Source organism: Canis lupus, chromosome 9 (genome assembly GCF_011100685.1).
Source record: "Canis lupus familiaris isolate Mischka breed German Shepherd chromosome 9, alternate assembly UU_Cfam_GSD_1.0, whole genome shotgun sequence".
Lineage (NCBI taxonomy): Eukaryota > Metazoa > Chordata > Mammalia > Carnivora > Canidae > Canis > Canis lupus.
Genome location: NC_049230.1, coordinates 45,858,792 through 45,878,541, shown reverse-complemented (window position 1 = coordinate 45,878,541; position 19,750 = coordinate 45,858,792). Strand labels below are relative to the sequence as shown.

The 19,750-nt window shown below is 40.2% G+C and overlaps 1 protein-coding gene across 4 annotated transcripts in view; it reads left to right on the top strand.

Annotated features, from left to right (window-relative positions):
- The window catches only part of SMYD4 (SET and MYND domain containing 4), a 55,167-nt gene that overhangs the window by 25,962 nt on the left and 9,455 nt on the right, over positions 1–19,750 (top strand). For all 4 annotated transcript variants that reach the window (XM_038548490.1, XM_038548489.1, XM_038548488.1 and 1 more), the window contains exons 4-5: positions 6,049–6,138; positions 7,643–8,783. In XM_038548490.1, the coding sequence (XP_038404418.1) occupies positions 6,049–6,138; positions 7,643–8,783 (1,231 nt within the window). The remainder of the gene's footprint in view (positions 1–6,048; positions 6,139–7,642; positions 8,784–19,750) is intronic.

The following is a 19,750-nucleotide window of genomic DNA, read 5'->3' as shown; positions in this document are numbered from 1 at the left end:
GGCTCCCTGCTCAGTGAGGAGTCTGCTTCTCCCTCTCCCTCTGCCCTTCACCCCCCTGCTAATGCTTGCACTCTCTCTCTCTCTCTCTCAAATAAATAAATCTTTAAAAACAATCACACTAAGCATCACTGAACTAGGTTTTGATGAAAAAGAGTGGTTTTTAACAATCTGCTGCTCTGATTTTCCTGCTTCCATGGTTCAAACTGAAACAAGATCCCTGAGAGACTTCCTTCCATAATATTTAAGAGATAAATATATGCCTAGAGGAAGAATGTGCCAATGTCCTGCACGAGGTCTGTGATCTTGTGTATTGAAAGAATGAGTGTGAATTTGAAGGGTACCCCTACTCTGAATCTGTAACAGGGCTAAACTTAATGCTTGGAATGAGTTTTCCAAAACTATCAGACTTGTACAACAGCCTTGGTTAACTGATAAAGGCAGGGGTTGTAATGTTATGACATTATGCATTTAGTTGAATAATGTAAACATTAGTGAATGCTGATGAATAAAGTCTCATTAGATGTAATGATACACTAATAAATGGCTTAATAGTTCTTTTTCATAGCTAATCTCTTCAGCTCTATGCATGTACATCAGAAATGTGATCACATGGAAAGCTCAAGGAAAACAAGTAAAAAAACGAAATCAGACAAAAAATTAAGGTTTGCTCTGGATGTGGTGGGAGATGAGCCTTCCTATTTCATGAAGTTAGTATTTTTGGTGATTATGGTACTTCGTGATTTTCTACAAAGCGGCTATTTTCTTTTTAAAAATAATATTTGTTGTTTTTATCTGATTATAAAAGTACTACATTTTGTAATTTACTTGGAAAATAGAAGCATAAGGAGTAAAAAAAAAAAAATCACATAGTCAATGATAGGCACTGTTAACATTTTTACTTATATCCATCCAGATGCTTTTTCCTCTGAAAATATGTTTTGCTTTGACAAAATTGGGATAATGCTACACTTACTGTTTTGTAATCTGCTTTTTTCCCCTCAACAATTTATTATGACCATTTTCTCGTGTTATTAAATTTTCCACTAGTACATAATTTTTTACGGCTAGCTTATTGTTCCATTACAAAGAACTATACTTGATTTAACATCTCCTAATGTTGGCAGATTGCTTGGTACTGTAAAGCTACAAAGGAGTGTCTTTCTTTTTTTTTTTTTTTTTTTAATTTTTAATTTATTTTATGATAGTCACAGAGAGAGAGGCAGAGACATAGGCAGAGGGAGAAGCAGGCTCCATGCACCGGGAGCCCGATGTGGGATTCGATCCCGGGTCTCCAGGATCGTGCCCTGGGCCAAAGGCAGGCGCCAAACCACTGCGCCACCCAGGGATCCCCAAAGGAGTGTCTTTCTATGTAAATATTTTTACACATCTGATTGTTTTCTTTTTTTTTTTTTATTTTTATTTTTATTTTTTTTTATTTATGACAGTCACACACACACACAGAGAGGCAGAGACACAGGCAGAGGGAGAAGCAGGCTCCATGCACTGGGAGCCCGACGTGGGATTCAATCCCGGGTCTCCAGGATCGCGCCCTAGGCCAAAGGCAGGCACCAAACCGCTGTGCTACCCAGGGATCCCATCTGATTGTTTTCTTAGGATAAATTCCCAGAAGAACAATTGCTGGGTCCCTCTGCCCCAGGCCGGTGACTGTAGGAAGACATCCAGGAAGCAAAGAAATCTGCCGCCAGGGCAGGGAGAGGGGAATCGTGGGGACCTCTGCAATCCTACTCCTCCATTGGAGGGCCCACCATCCCCTCTTTGAATATCGTCTATGCACAGCCCCACCCCATCCACCACCACCACCTGCAGCTGCTTTCAGAAACCCAAGGCTTTGAGGATGCCCCCACCCCCACCTCTACCTCCAGCCTTGAGATTGAGAAAGGAATTGGAAGGGCATGGATGGGGTAAAATCCTGCCCTCTACTCCGTTCATCCCCTCAGCCCATCCTGTCCACTGAGCCTTCCCAATGAAAACAGGCCAGCAATCATCTCAGTTCCTGAGGACTTTCTGTCTAACCACCTGGACTATAAAAGACAAACCAGAGGCTTCTCCAAGTGGGACTGGGCTTCAGAAAGCCCTTCTGAGAGGAGCCAAATACCTCAGATGGCTAAGGGAGTGGCCTGGCCTCAGTCTGCTCAACTAAATCACCAGTTCCAAGACAGCAGGGAATAATAAAGATAAAAATAATATAATAACAACAACAACAAAATGTATTTCTTTAAGGCTTTTGGTACTTGATACTGAATTGTTTTCTAGAAAAGAACTAGTTAACAGGGATACCTGGGTGGCACAGCGGTTTGGCGCCTGCCTTTGGCCCAGGGCGTGATCCTGGAGACCCGGGATCGAATCCCACGTCGGGCTCCCGGTGCATGGAGCCTGCTTCTCCCTCTGCCTATGTCTCTGCCTCTCTCTCTCTCTGTGTGACTATCATAAATAAATTTAAAAAATCAAAAAAAAAAAAAACTAGTTAACAACCTTTCTAGTAAAGCAAGGGAACATTCATTTTTCTATATCCTAAGCAATACTAGTTATTAAGATTTTATTATTTTATCTATTTCTTTTTGAATAGGAAATATGTTTACATAGTTTGAACTCGAAAGGTATAAGAGTATATATACAATACAGTCTATTTCTTCTGTCCCCTAGCCACCTTTTACCCAACACCAGAAGCTAGCACTGTTAAGTATATCTTTCCAGGGGCACCTGGGTGTTTCAACCCAGTTTGGTTAAGTGTCCAACTCTTGATTTCAACTCAGGTTGTGATCTCAGGGTTGTGGGATCAAGCCCTCCCTTGGGCTCTGTGCTCAGTGCTCAGCACTGAGTCTGCTGCAGATTCTCTCTCCCTCTGCACCTCCCTCTGATCACGCTCTCTCTAAAGAAATAAATCTTTTTAAAAAATGTATCTTGGGACACCTGGATGGCTCAGTTGGTTAAGCGTCATAATTTGCTTAGGTCATAATCCTGGGGTCCTGGGATCGAGCCTCATGTTAGACTCCCTATTCAGTGGGAGTCTCCTTCCTCCTCATACTCCTGCTCTCTCTCTCTCAAATAAATAAAATCTTTTTAAAAAATGTATCTTTCCTGGGGATCCCTGGATGGCTCAGCAGTTTAGCACCTGCCTTCGACCCAGGACTTGATCCTGGAGTCCCGGGATCAAGTCCCACATCGGGTTCCCTGCATGGAGCCTGCTTCTCCCTCTGCCTCTCTCTGTCTCTCTCATGAATAAATAAATAAAATCTTAAAAAAAATTTTTTTAATGTATCTTTCCAGAGGTACTTTGGCATATGTAAATAAATACAAATTCTCTCTCATTCCTGCACACACATACACTCTGTATGTAAATAAGTCTATATACACTGTTCAGACCCATGCTTTCTTCACTTTATAGTATCTAGAAGATCATTCTATATCAGTACATTAAGAGCTTCCTTATTCTTTTTTTTATAGGTATGTGATATTCCATAATATGGATGTATAGTAATTTATAGTATAGTAATTTATTTAACCAGTGTCCTATAGATCAATATATATTTGATCTAAGTTGTTTCCTATCTTTTGCTCCAAACAACTCTGTGTTGAAGGGCACCTGAGTAGCTCAGTTGGTTAAGTGTCTGCCTTCAGCTCAGGTAATGATCTCAAGGGTCCTGGGATCAAGCCCCGTGTTGGGCTCTCTGCTCAGTGGGAAGTCTGCTTCTCCACTCTGTGTGCTCACTTGCTCTCTCTCTCTCAAATACATAAAATCTTAAAAAAAAAAAACTCCATGTTGAGAAATTGTGCATATGTTATTTTGCACATATCTCTAGGGTAAGTGCTTATTATCTGTAGGATAAATTCCTAGAAGAGGAATTGCTGGTGTAATGGAGATATAAATGATACAGATGTAAATGAACTATATATATATTGCTAACTTGCCCTTCATTATCATGAGACCAAATTATACTCCCACTAGCTACCTATGAAAATGCCCCCTTACCCACTCCTTTGACAACTCACTGTGCTGTCAGTTGCATTTATCTTTGCCCGTCTGATAGGTGAAAAATGGCATCTCAGTAGAGTTGGATTTTTTTCCAGTTTATCAGATGAAAACTTTTTTTATTGTGGTAAAATATACATTACATAAAATGTTCCATTTTAACCATTTTTAAGTCTACAGTGCAGTGGCATTAAGTACATTCACAGTGCTGTGCAGCCATCACCATTAAACATTTCCAGAACATTCTCACCAACCAAAACAAACTCTGTGCCCATTAAACAAACAGTAACTCACCATACCTCCCTCCCCCTCACCCCAGACAACCTCTGTTCTACTTTCTATCTCTGTGATACTGCCAATTCCAAGTACCTCATGTAAGTGAATTTGTTCTTTTCTTTCTGGCTTATTTCCCTTACCATAATGTTTTCAAGATCCAGTAGAGTTTTAATTTGCATTTTGCTGATTACGAATGAGGTTGAGCATTTTTTCATATGTTTATGAGCCATTTTTATTTCCCATTAGAACTATCTATTCCTGTCATTTGCTTATTTTCCTATTGAATTATTGGTCATCATTTTATTGATCTGTAGGATCTAATCATAAAGTAAAGAAATGAGCCCTTTGCTTGTGCTATGAATTGTAGATACTTTGTTGCTTTTATTGGTTTTTGCTGTAAAGAACAGTTTTATATAGTCAAATTTATTAACCTTTCATGACCTCTGGGTTTTGTGTCATAGTTAGAAAGGGATTCTTTGGGGTGCCTGGGTGGCTCAGATAGTTAAGCATCTGCCTTCGGCTCAGGTCAGGGTCCTAGGGTCCTGGGGTCCTGGGATCGAACCCCGTATCGGGCTTCCTGCTCAGTGGGGAGTTGCTTCTCCCTCTCCCTCTGCCCGTCCGCCTTGCTCATGCTCTCTATAAATAAATAAATAAATAAATAAATAAATAAATAAATATCTTTTAAAAAGGTGGGGAGATTCTTCACTCTAGCATCACTTTAATTTATTCCTACAATTCCTTCTAGTGCTCTAAGAGTTTCATTTTTTACATTAGTATTTTTATCCAGGGACACCTGGGTGGCTCAGCGGTTAAGCGTCTGCCTTTGGTTCAGGGTGTGATCCTGGGGTCTTGGAATCAAGTCCTACATTGGGCTCCCTGCCTGTGTCTCTGCTGCTCTCTGTCTCTCATGAATAAATAAATAAAATCTTAAAAAAAAAAGAAAGATTTTGACCCATTTGGAATTTATTCTGATGAAAGGTTTATCATAATTAGAGGGCCAACTTGCTACCTATTTGTCACAGTACTTTTATTGAATAATCCCAATCTTTTGTCCAGTGATTTGAGATGCTGCTTTTCTAATAGTTATTAATCTTTGCCAATCTGGTGATAGGAAAAAGGGAAATCTTGTGTGCCTTTGTTTTCATATATTTTGCTATCTGCAAATGAATTAACTATTTGTTTTCTAAGAAATAAATATCATTAGTGTTTCTTCTTTTGTGAATTTTTATTTGTGCCACTCACTCTTGTTATGTGCACATTTGTGCTTCTAATGTTTTCCTCCATTTTCATTTATAGTTCACTTGGTTTGCACAAAGATCCAGTAACTTTCACAATTTCATTCCATCTTTCATAGGAGAGCTCTTATTATCTGGGGAAAAAAAAAAAAACTTTAAAAATGTGAGTTTTCAGGGGCACCTAAGTGGCTCAGTTGCTTAAGCATCTGTCTTCAGCTCAGGTCATGATCCTGGAGTCTGCGGATAAAGCCCCACTTTGGCAGGCTCTATGCTCAGCATTGAGTCTGCTCCCTCTCTCTGCCCCTCCCCACTCATGTGCTTGCTTGCTCCCTCTCTCCCCCTCTCTCCCAAATAAATAAATAATATCTTTTAAAAATAATAAAAAAATAAAAATGCTAGTTTTCAGAGCTCCTAGCTGCCTGGCTGGCTCAGCAGGTAGAGCATGAGACTCTTGATCTCAAGAGTTCAAGCCCATGTTGGGGGTAGAGGTTATGTTTTAAAATGCTAGTTTTCATTTATATCTTTAACCGGTTTGTTGTTTTGCAGGGAATATCACATTCAAGGCCTCACACTGTAGACATTTCACTGTGTTATGCCAATCGCTCTGCAGCCCTCTTCTACCTGGATCAGTATGAAGTGAGTATTAGGATGTCTGGTGTGATTGGAGAGGATCTGTAGGGGGTTCACTGGAAGACTAGACCTTCATCTCTGCTCCTACCTAAGAGCACTCAAACTGGACCGTGCTGCAGTTGGTTGAATTGGAAGAAAATTGGTATCCTCCCAAATTTATTCTTCTGATTCATTTTTCTCTTTCTCCTTTCATTTTACCTATCACAGGTGATTGCGTGGGGTAGTATTGGTTGACAAGAGTCATGGCACATGGCACAGGGCCATGGACTATATCCAGTGGGTCAGCGGTTCTTAGTGTGGAGATTAGCTGTGAGATATGTTGCTAATAATACTTCAGGTTACAAGTGTTTGCAAACTGTTTACTTGTTTGTTTGTTTCTTAATAAGTAGAGCATGTTCAAGATTATCCCTGCAGTAATACAGCTCACCTTCAATACGCATTTTGAATGGGCTAGTAAAAGTTGCACTGAAACACCTGTGTATGCTTATGAGGGAGTGGTCTCTCTTCTCCTTCCCTAATTGAGGTCTAAAGACAAACCTCAATGTCATTTTGATACGTCCATTTTGGAATTCCACAGGAACTTTTAAAATATACCCTAGAGTTAAGAACTATTTGAATAATCACAAGTTCACACTTACTGCCCTTGGAACCAAAAGAGATAAGCCAAGAGGGTGCACCTGGGTGGCTCAGTTGGTTGGGTGTCCGACTCTTGATTTCAGCTCAGGTCATGATCTCAGGGTCCTGAGATTGAGCCTCACATCAGGATTTTCACTGGATCGTGCAGCCTACTTAAGATTCTTTTTCCCTTTCCCTTTTCCCTCCCCACACTCACTCTTACCCTCTCTCTCTCTCTCTCTCTAAAAATAAAATAAAATAAAGTAAAAGAAAAGAAGCAAGAATTTAACTGTTGGCCCTAAGCAAAAAAGTCGTAGATAATTGAGAACAACAGTTGGAAGAACTTGTGAAATATTTAACCCTTTATAACTTTCCTATATTGGTTATTTCTATTTCCCTTAATTATGATACATTAAATAGATACATTGTTCCAGATACTCTTTTTAGCAGCTTAGATATATTACCTTATTTCTTTTTTTTATATTACCTTATTTCATCCTTAAAGCAACCCTGTGAAGTATCCCTGTTTTTCAGATAAGAATACTAAGACACTGAGAAATTTAGCTGCTGCACAAGGTCATACAGCTACTAAGGCAATCAATAGTGGAACTCAGATCCTTCTAAGCCTACCCTGTTAATCACTGCAATTCTTCTATCTGTAAGACTTTTTTCCCCTCAAAACAGGAATATTTAATAAGACAAACACAGTATCTTCAGCAAGTATTACTTAATCACTCAAAAGATCAGAAAGTAGAATATGATTTAAAGAAATAATAATAAAAATTGCTCCATTTTTAATCATCATTAATTTTCCTGTAGATTTTTGTTGAAATTTTCAGTAGACATTGAAGAGTCAGGACCAAGGATCATTTGAGGATTTCTTTTCTGTTTTCAGATGTGTCTTAAAGATATCACGAGAGCACAGATGCATGGGTATCCAGAAAGATTGCAACCCAAGGTGATGTTGCGTAAGACCGAATGTCTGGTAACCCTGGGGAGACTGCAGGAGGCAGGCCAGACCATCAGGGATCTTGAAAGTAACTTTGCCGCCAAACCAACCCTAGCAGCTGCCCAGTTTCAAATTCTGCAGAGAAACCTCTGTCGTCTGAAAAGAAAGGTACAAGAGAAGGGGAATCTCACAGAAACCTACACAACAACTGTAACCAAAACCTTTGAGGATATGGACCTAAGGGAAGAGAATGAACAGATTTCCAGTGCGTCGTCATCTGTCAGCCTATGCATAGACCCCTTAAAAGGCCGCTATCTGATTGCTACAAAAGATATTCTCCCGGGAGAGCTCTTGGTGAAGGAGGATGCTTTTGTGAGTGTCCTTAACCCAGGAGAAATGCCACCAGGACTACATCATGGCCTAGAGAACAAATGGGATACCAGAATTACCAATGGGGACCTCTACTGTCACCGATGTTTGAAGCATACTCTGGCCACGGTTCCCTGTGATGGATGCAGCTATGCGAAATATTGCAGCAATGAGTGTATGCAGCAGGCCTGGGATCTTTACCATCAAATAGAGTGTTCTCTAGGGGGACTGCTGCTCACGCTGGGTATCTTTTGCCACATTGCCCTGAGGTCGACTCTTTTAGCTAGATTTGAGGATGCAAGCAAAGTCATAAGGAAGCTTTATAGTGAGATCAGTAACAAGGACATGTGTTCACCTGAGAGCGAGAATCTGGTACAAATACTCAATTATGACCTAGGAGAGGAGGGTGAGAGACATGGCAAAACAGTTAAGATCCCAGTTCCAGGATGTGATATTAACGGGAAATACGAAAATAACTATAATGCTGTCTTCAATCTCTTGGCCCATACTGAAAACCATAGCCCAGAATACAAATTCCTCTGTGCTCTAAGTGTCTCTGCACTGTGCAGGCAGCTCGAAGCAGCCGATTCCAAGAAGCCAGAAACAGCAGCACCTCCTGCCTTGTATTCGGAGTTGAATATCTGGGGAGTAGCCATGTTGAAGCACATGTTACAGCTGCAGTGTAATGCTCAGGCAATAACCACCATCCAGGAAACAGGTAAACCCGAGGGAAGCTTTGTTTGCCTTACAGTGTTGTTCCTGGCATAGCTAATATTTGGGGACAAAGAACTATGAGCAAAAACAGTAGTGATGGTCTAATGGGGAAAGGCAGCTAGCTATCTTTTGTTACCGTGATTATGCTCTTGAGTAGCTATGTGACCTTCACAAATTCTTTGATCCTACTCTGCCTCAGTTTTCTCATCTCAAAAATGACTAGTTGAATCCCACCTAACTTCACTGAGTTGTGACGATGATGTGTGTTTGTAAATATACTTTAAGGGACACCTGGGTGGCTCAGCGGTTGAGCATTTGCCTTCAGCTCAGGGAGGATTCCGGGAGCTCAGGATCGAGTCTTGCATCAGGCTCCCCACAGGGAGCCTGCTTCTCCCTCTGTCCATATCTCTGCCTCTTTCTGAGTGTCTCTCATGAATAAATAAATAAAATCTTTAAAAAATAATATTATAAATAAATAAACTTCAAAATTAAATCCTATTACTGAGGGGTTTTTTATGTGAATGAGAACTGAAATACTAAAGACTGGAGAAAGAAGAGGGATCTGCAGTTAAGTTACAGTATCAAAATCTTATTCATATGACGCAGCTACTCTGTCTCTTGTCTTTCCAATTGACAGATTTCCCCCATTCTTCTAAGTTTCCAAGAGAGCAGTTTGGCCAAGGACAGCTTTTCACACAGTACTACCATGAACTGTTGGCCAGCCTGTTTGCGCTGTTCTTTGGTCAGTGGCCAACAGCCTAGGGGCCATCTCTAGACACAGACCGGCCTCTCCCTGCTTGCCTGAACCAAGTCCTATAAATGAAGGTAGATGGAGATGTTGGATGTGCCCAGCATCATGAGTGACGTTGTACTGACAACAGACACTATTAGAAAAATGATGTTTCTAGTTTTTCTACTGTATGCTCTCCATTTTAGCAGATAATATCTTTCAGTTCAATTAGGTCATTATACTTTTCCCAATTTTCTAACTCTATTGAGGGGAAGAATTAGTATTACCTAAACCTAAGATTTATAGACAGACTGATATAAATGTGGCTTTAATAAATTCTATACATGCTTAGTTAGCACTTTTGATTTTTTTTTAAAGATTTATTTATTTATTTATTCAGAGAAGAGCGAAAGAGAGGCAGAGACACAGGCAGAGAGAGAAGCAGGCTCCATGCAGGGAGCCCGACGTGGGACTCGATCCCGGGTCTCCAGGATCACACCCTGGGCTGCAGACGGTGCTAAACCGCTGCGCCACCAGGGCTGCCCAGCACTTTTGATTATCTCACATTAGGTAGTCTGGAATTTTGTCAACCTTTTAAATGTATATTTTTATCTTTAATTTTAATGCAGCTCCCAAGTTATATGATGTGTAGGCATTTCACTAGAGGTGTTTTGGAGGAAGACTATCTTCCCCATCCTGAAGCACATGGAACACCCAAAAATAGCACTGGCTTCATCCTGTAATGCTAGGAAATACCATTACAATCTAGTCTCTGTTTTTTTTTTTCTCTGCTTTCATTTGCTTCTTTGAGCCATTGCTACCTTCTAAAATACATCTGTTGAGTGTTTTTCCAGAATTATGTTTTCGCTTGGATACTACTAGCATTTTAAAAAATATTATTTTCATTTAGTTTTGTTTTTGTGAATATAAAAAAATAGTATATGGGGCTTCCAGATTAAATGGCAAGAAGTTACCAACTCCTGATTTTATAGTGTCTTGCCCCTAAAGTACTTAATAGGACAGACAAAAAAAGATACAAATGTCAGAAGCTCTGAAAACTGTAGAAACTATTGTTCAGGTAAACACAGCAGGCTGAATCCCTGAGACAGAATGGCCAAGTCACAGGGACCAAAGGAGTCTTCCATCCACTTTCCTTCAGGGGCCTACCCCTAACTGTCAAAGAATCTTAGCCTAAATGTTTTTGCTTCATGTGCATGACATTTCATCATAGTTAGGTTTTTTATTTGGATAGCAGGTTTCAGGTAAAATTCTTAATTTTTTAAAAAGATTTTATTTGTTTATTCATGAAAAACACAGAGGCAGAGACACAGGCAGAGGGAGAAGCAGGCTCCATGCAGGGAACCTGACATGGGACTTGATCCCGGGACTCCAGGATCACACCCCAGGCCGAAGGCAGGCACCAAACCACTGAGCCACCCAGGGATACCAAATTTTTTCTATATTTTTAAAATTAAAAACACTGATTCACACAGTAACATTATTTTAGTAAATTTTAAATGGATTGGGGGCACCTGGGTAGCTCAGTCAGTTGAGTGTCCAACTCTTGACTTCAGTGCAGCTCATGATCTCAGGGTCGTAAGATCAGAGCCCCAAGTTGGGCTCCACGCTCAGCGCAAATCTGTTGAGATTCTTCTCTCCATCTCTCCCCCTGCTCTCTCTTGCTCATGCGTGCATGCAAGCACTATCTCTCTATAAAAATAAATAAACCTTTAAAATGGTTTATTGTATTCCTTTCCCAATATTCTAGAGAAGAAAAATTTTTTAAAACCAGTTCACTGAGCAAGAAGATGATAAAAATGATAAAGTGAACCTGCAAGTAATTATAAATGGGCTACACTCTAAAATAATTTTTAAGAATGGGTAAAAAAAATTAAGTCCAGCTATATTCTGCTTACAAAAGTAACACCTATAACAAAATAACACATTAATTAGTATTAATATGAAACAGAACCCAAGGTATCTAGTAAAAAGAAGGAATTTTATTTTTATAAAGGAGACTTTCCACATTGGTTTTTTTTTTTTTATTTTGTTTTAAAGATTTTATGTATTTATTCATGAGATACACAGAGAGAGAGGCAGAGACATAGGAGAGGGAAAAGCAGGCTCTCTGTGGGGAGCCCAGTGTAGGGCTCAATCCCAGGACCTCAGGATCACGTCCTGAGCCAAAGGCAGATGCTCAAGCACTGAGCAACCCAGGTGCCCCAGACACTTTCCGCATTGAAATACATCATCAACCTTAGGTCTCAGAAACATAGAGATTGGGATGCCTGGGTGCTCAGCTATTGAGCATCTGCCTTCGGCTCAGGGCGTGATGGCAGGGTTCTGGGATCAAGTGCCACATCGGGCTCCCTACATAGAGCCTGCTTCTCCCTCTGCCTGGGTCTCTGCCTCTCTGTGTGTGTGTGTCTCTCTCATGAATAAATAAATAAAATCTTTTAAAAAAAAGGAACATAGAGCTTGTGACTATAAAACAAAAATTAAGTATACAAGGAGAAACTGGTAAAAACTCCATAGTTGTGAGAAACTTTAATATGCCACTATGACTTTGATCAAATATATTAAAAATAAGGATATACAAGCCAAGATAACTAATATACTAGGGGATTCAGTACATATATCTATCAAAACTGGTATCCATTAGACCAGGGTCATATGACTGGTCTGGGAGCAAATGGCCAAGAAAGAATTCCTGAGACGTTTTCAGTGCAAAAAGGTGTTTTTATTAAAGCATGGAACAGCACCCATGGGCAGAAAGAACTGCACTGGAATTGTGAGGAGTGATTGATTTTATACTTTTAAGTTGGGAGATGGGGTGTAGAGATAAAGGAAGTTTTCTAAAGGATTTTCATGTGTTAAGGAAAACTTAGAGGATCCTGGAGGTCTGTCAAGCTAAGGTTATTTTTTGCCTCTAGCAAAGCATTACGTTAAGGCAGTTGTGAACTGCTTGAGGATTGTCATACTCTGCCTGTCTCAACTATTTGTCATTGAGCTGCAAGTTCTAAGGAAATTTAATTTTATCTATATTTCTTTTGCCTTTGTAGCACAAAAGCAGCCATTGACAATGCACAAATGCATGAGTATGACTGGGTTCCAATAAACTTTATTATGGACTCTGAAATTTGATTTCTTATAATTTTCACATCGTGAGCATTATTCATTTTTTTTCAGCCACTTCAAAATGTGAACACAGGCTCCTGGGTGGCTCGATTGGTTAAGTGTCTGCCTTTGGCTCAGGTCATGATCCCAGGGTCCTGGGGTTGAGCCCTGCATCCCTGCTCAGTGGGGAGCCTGCTTCTCCCTCTGCCACTCTTCCCCCTGGCTTGCTCACTCTCTCTCTCTCTCTCTCTCTCTAATAAATAAATAAAATATTCTTTTAAATGTGAACACAGGTCTTAGAGCACAGTCTGTACAAAAACAGGCAGCAGGTAGGATTCAGCACATAGGTTACAGTTTACAGACTCCTGATGTAGACAGAGATTTGGCAAATCTAATTACGGTGTATATTTAGAAAAAAGAAGAAAAGCCCACAATATTGGGAACAATGAAGGGGATATAGACAATAATATAAATTAATTTAAAAATTTTAAGCAGGGATCCCTGGGTGGCGCAGCGGTTTGGCGCCTGCCTTTGGCCCAGGGCGTGATCCTGGAGACCGGGGATCGAATCCCACGTCGGGCTCCCGGTGCATGGAGCCTGCTTCTCCCTCTGCCTGTGTCTCTGCCTCTCTCTCTCTCTCTCTCTCTGTGACTATCATAAGTAATAAATAAAAAAAATTAATAAATAAAAATTTTAAGCAAATACTTAATATAATTTTAGACTATTAAATTTGAAAACATGCAGTAGAAAACTTTGTAGAAAATCTAAATTTCCTACATTTTCTCAGGAGAACACTTGAAAAATCCAGTGACTGTGGAAGAAATTGAAAAAGATTATCAAAGTATTTCCATGAAAACAAGCCAGACCCAGTCTTTTCTGTATAGTTCTTCAAAACTTCTAAGGACCATATTCAGCCACAATTTAAAAAAATAAAGCAAAGAAAGAATATCTTTCAAGAAACAGATCATTTTTATACAATATAAAGTGTTCCAGGGTATGGGAGAACCTGGAGTCCTTTCCTACTCATTCTAGAAAGCCAAGGATATTCTCACTTGTGAGTATCTCTGAAGGAACCCTGAAAGAATCACTCCCATATCACATCCAGCAGTTTATTGAATGAATGCTCATAGATGACCAAGAAGGGTTTCATCCAGAAATGCAAACATATGTTAATTTGGAGGGATATACAAGAAGGTTTGGGTAAATGCAGAGACAAGCCGTAATCTCAGATGGAAAAACTGAAAACTAAAAACAACGGTTCCCCCACATTCACCAAATTAGTGTAATGTGGTTTTACATAAAATCACTATTGGATTTTTCTTGGAATTTGACAGTGATTGTAAAGTTCATCCTGAATAAGTGGTGAGAATAGCCATTTTGCAGAAGAATACTGAATTCTTGACCTCGGTCCCAGAGGAACCGAGGTCCTTCAGAGGAAGCCAAGGCTGGTGCCCACCCACACCCTCCTAACACCCTCCATTTCAGAGCTCATCCTGTAAGACCAGGTGGTGCTCACCAAGACTAAGATCAGTAGTACCATTCTGAAGGTCCCTAGTGTAAATGTCCAACCTTCCCACTGGCTTGTTGGCAAAGGCCCTGGCCAGTGTCAACACTGGGAGTCTCATCTATAACGAAGGGGCTGGTGGAACCATCCCAGCAACTGGGGCCATATCCACAGGAGGTCCTGCTCCCACCACCATTGCTGCCCTGTGTGAGGAGATGGAAGCAAAGAAGAATCAGAGGAGCCCAATGATGATGTTCACTTTGGTCTTTTTTGACTACACCTCTTCTATAACCTGTTCAGTAAAAAAGCTGAACTCCATAATAATAATAATAAAAGTATTTTGAAAGATTTTATTTATTTAGAGTGTGCACGCATGCACACGTGGTGGGGAGGAGCAGAGGGAGGGAGAGACAGAAAGAGAAATCTCAAGTAGACTACTGCCTAGCTGTAGAACTGGAGGCAGGGCTGATCTCCACCCTGAGATCAGGAACTGAGCCAAAAATCAAGAGTCGGTGGCTTAACCAACAGCCACCCAAGTGCTCCAATAATAATAATAATAATAAACAGAAGAGTACCAACAGAAGTGTCTTGGTACCATCAGATTTCATATCAACATTAAGCTACAGTAATTAAAAACAGTGGTACTGATGTGATAGCCCCCTAAAAGTATTAAATTCTCCAAATCATTAAAGAGTGAACTGTAAACTGTAAAATATTAAACTGTAAAATATCTAGAAAAAGGTAAGTGAACACTTACATGGTCTTAGGGTGAGAGCTTTGTAAAGCATAGAATATCCAATTTAGTTAATTAAAAGATAGATTTAACTTTAAGACCAAATATCAAAAATGCTATAATCAGTAAAAAAAAAAAAAAAAAAAAAAAAGAGAATGTGGGTAAAAGAGATCCTTGAAGGATCCTCCCCAATCAATACGGGACTGGGAAGCCATAGATCTGGGTTTGCACTCCACTGACTCTAACCACTAACCCTCTGTAAGAATCAGATTACTTAACCTTTCCGTGTGTCTCACTTAGTATACTTTTTTTTTTTGTATACTTTTTAAAAAATTCCAATGGAGTTAACAGTGTTCTATTAGTTTCAGGTGTACAATATTTTCTCCATTCCCTTCCTCACCTCCCCTCGCCCCCACCCACCTCCCCTCTGGTAGCCATCAGTTTGTTCTCCATAGTTAAGAATCTGTTTCTTGGGATCCCTGGGTGGCGCAGCGGTTTGGCGCCTGCCTTTGGCCCAGGGCGCGATCCTGGAGACCCGGGATCGAGTCCCACATCGGGCTCCCGGTGCATGGAGCCTGCTTCTCCCTCTGCCTGTCTCTCTTTCTCTCCCTCTCTCTGTGACTATCATAAATAAATAAATAAAAAAAAAAAAAAAAAAAAGAATCTGTTTCTTGAGGGGGCACCTGAGTGGCTCAGTGGCTGAGCATCTGCCTTTGGCTTGGGTCATGGTCCTGGGATCGAGTCCTGCATCAGGCTTCCAGCAGGGAGCCTGCCTCTCCCTGTGTATCTTTCATGAATAAATAAATAAAACCTTTTTTTTTTTTTAGATTTTATTTATTTATTCATGAGAGACACAGAGAGAAAGAGAGAGAGAGGCAGAGACACAGGCAGAGAGAGAAGCAAGCTCCATGCAGGGAGCCCAATGTGGGACTCGATCCCACAACTCCAGAATCATGCCCTGGGCTGAAGGCAGATGCTCAACCGCTGAGCCACCCAGGCAACCCTAAATAAAATCTTAAAAAAAAAAAACTGTTTCTTGGTGTGTCTCTTTTTCTTTGCTCATTTATTTCTTAAATTCCACATATGAGTGAAATCATATGGTGTTTGTCTCTCTCTGACAAGCTTATTTTGTTTGCCATTATATTCTCTTGCTCCATTCTTTTTAAGGCTAAATAATACTGCATTGTGTATATATACCACATCTTCTTTATCCATTCATCTATCAGTGGACATTTGGGCTGTTTCCATGGTTTGGCTGTTGTAAATAATGCTGCAGTGAACACAGGGGTGCATAGTTAATGTTTTCATATAAAGAAATATGAAATTCCATATTAAGGAATTACTATGGGTAAATACCCAGTAGGGTGATTACTGGATCAGAAGGTGGTTCTATTTTTAGTTTTTTGAGGAACCTCCCAACTGTCTTCCACGGTGGCTGCACCAGTTTGCATTCCTACCAACAGTGCATGAGGGTTCCTTTTTCTCCACATCCTCGCCAACATTATTCCTGCTGGTCTTTTTATTATAGCCATTCTGACAGGTATGAGGTTTTGATTTGCATTTCCCTGATAATGAGTGATGTTGAGCATCTTTTCATGTGTTTGTTGGCCATTTGTATGTCTTCTTTGGAGAAATGTCTGTTCTGCTTATTTATTAATTGCATTATTTGGTTTTTAGGTGTTGAATTGTATCAGTTCTTCATATATATTTTGAATACTGACCTTTATCAGACATGTCATTTACAGATATCTTCTCCCATTTAAGAAGGTTGGCTATTTACTTTGCTGTACAAAAGCTTTTTATTTTGAGGTAGTCCCAATAGTTTATTTTTGTTTTTGTTTCCCTTGCCTCAGGAGACATGTCTAGAAAGATGTTGCTACCACCAAAGTCAGAGAAATGTCACTCAGTATGTCCATATGGATAATGAAAGGACTGGATGAACCTCCAGGCTTCTGGAGAAAATTGTTTGCAAAGATTACCTGAACAATTTCACCCACCCCTGTATGTTTGCCCTTTTGCAACTTTACTTGCTTTTTCTCCCCAATCAAGAAATAAAGTCTGTTTCCTTTGCCCCTGAATCTGGGCCAGCCCTGTGACTGACTTTGACCCGTGGAATGCAGTGGAAGTGACCTTATGTGACTTTTGAGTCTAAGTTTTGAGAGGCCTTGTAGCTTCCATGTCATTTTCTTGGAATGATGACGTGTGGCCATATGAACAAGTCTAGGTTAGCCTTCCTTTTGTTTTTAGCCTTGCCTTCATGAGGGTAAAAGACCATGTGCCCGATGAATGCAATCATATGAATAATTCCGGGCAAGACCAGCAGAAAACATGTGTAATTGAACAATGGGCAGATTTGCTGGCACAGAGCATTGTAAGCAAATGAAATAGTTATTTTGTTTGTTTTTAAAGATTTATTTATTCACCGTAGAGAAAGCGGGGCGGGCACACAAGTAGGGGGAGGAACAGAGGGAAAGAATCACAAGCAGACTCCCCACTACTCATGGCTTAATCTCACACCCCAAAATAGTGACCTGAGCCAAAATCTAGAGTCGGAAGCCCAATTGGCTGAGCCACGTAGGAGCCTCTGTATAAACATTTTTTTTAAGATTTTATTTATTTATTCATGACAGACAGAGAGAGGCAGAGACACAGGCAGAGGGAGAAGCAGGCTCCCTGCAGGGAGCCTGACGTGGGACTCGATCCTGGGTCTCCAGGATCACACCCCGGGCTGAAGGCAGCGCTAAACTGCTGGGCCACCAGGGCTGCCCTATATGAACATTTTTAAAGCGTTTGATACCTGGAGGACATTTGTAAAATTGCCCTCCAGGGAAGTTGCACTAGTTATACACCCACCAGCAATGTTCACTTTCAGGTTTGAATCCAATCTGATTTTGATTTAGTCTGCTCATATTTCTAATCTTATTAAATCCCTTTTTATTATTTCTTTGGAGTTCCAAAACCTCCCAGTTAATGTTCCTATGGAATTTGATTAGCAGGTCTTTCATTAGCAGCACAGAAGGATTCAAGCATTAACTAGGATAAAAAAAAAAAAAAAAAGCATTAACTAGGATAGACTTTGACCAAAACCTATGAAAATGTATGGTATTATCTTTGCATAAATCCTATTTAATCAGAGTCCCTCAGACACCTGTCTTTGTTTTTTGTTTTTTTTTTAAGATTTTGTTTATTTATTCATGAGAGACACACAGAGAGAGAGGCAGAGACACAGGCAGAGGGAGAAGCAGGCTCCATGCAAGGAGCCCGATGTGGGACTCGATCCTGGGTCCCCAGGATCACACCCCGGGCAGAAGGCGACGCTAAACCGCTGAGCCACCCAGGCTGCCCAGACACCTGTCTTTGATACTAATCTTAAGGCACAGAACTGGCCATTGATGATATTCTAGACTGTGGTATGTGTGGTTCTATCTCAGAGGGAATGGCAGGTTTGAGATGTATCTGGAGTCATTACAAGGCTTAATGAGATTCCACATAGGTTCAGATCAATTCAGTGCCCTTTGCTTTCACTCTTCAACAACCAAGGAATCTACCTCCAGTTTGTGTCCTTGATTATTTGTATGACATACACACAAATTTCTTACATCATAAAGTATCTACCAGAATAAGTATATTCTGAAAGTATTGTGATTGAATTTTTTTTCTGTACTTGAATCTCATTTTTAAATTTTTTTTTAAGATTTATTTATTTAGGAAAGCCTGGGTGACTCAGGTGGCTCAGCGGTTTAGTGCCGCCTTCAGTCCACGTGTGGGCTGGAGTCCTGGAGTCCTGGGATCGAGTCCCACATCAGGCTCCCTGCGTGGAGCCTGCTTCTCCCTCTGCCTGTGTCTCTGCGTCTCTCTCTCTCTTTCTCTCTGTGTCTCTCATGAATAAATAAATAAAATCTTAGGGGAAAAAAGATTTATTTATTTATTTGTTTATTTGAGAGAGAGAAAGACATGAAGGAAGAAGCAGAGCAGACTCCGCTGAGTTTGGAGCCCAAGAAGGCCCAGTCTCACGACCCCAAGATCATGACCTGAGCTGAAATCAAGAGTCAGACACTTAACCACTTAGGACTCCCAGGTGCCCCCCTTGAATCCATTTTAAATGCACTAGGGGGTATTGCCAAAGTACACTTTTAGTAAAATAATCACTCCCTCTTTGTTTGTGTTTTTGCTTTATACACAAAATGTCACATATTAAATTTGATTGGTAAGGTCCTTATATATTCTCACTTTCCATTATCTCTGTTAACAGATGACTAATGCAAAATATTGGATAATTTTTAAGTCAATACTTAATTTTTAGAAATAATTGGAGAGAAACTCAACTCTGACATAAATATTCACCCCACTCAGTTCCTGGGCCTACTTATGTTAGAGAATAATCTATAAATAATTCACGAAGCTGACATTACTCACTGTATTGTGATAATTTTTCTGGGAAACTTTTAGCAAATGTTTTAATATAGCTTTCCAGTTATCAGTAGTTGGGAATGCAAGTCAACTTCTTAATTATGCAGAGGCTGATTATTCAGACTACAAACTGTTCATGCCCTGTACTGCTCCTTCCTGCTGCCTACCTTTTAGCATTTTCACTGCTCATTAGCACATATACCAGAAGGTAGGCATTGGACAGGGGAAAAAGGAGGAGAGGCTAAAATCTGCTGAATACCTAAGTGAGGCTCTGATGAAAGATTTCAGTACAATTTGCAGGGCTGTTGACTAAAATTGAGTCATTTGGATTCCCTGTGAATTTTATTTACTTGTCCTATTCTTGTCCTCCATAGCAACAGATAATAGAATTGTCTGCAGAGAGATGACATTATTCCTGTATTTAATGTTTTCCTTTCTAGAACATTTTCACATGGTGGTTCATGATACTTTCTTTAT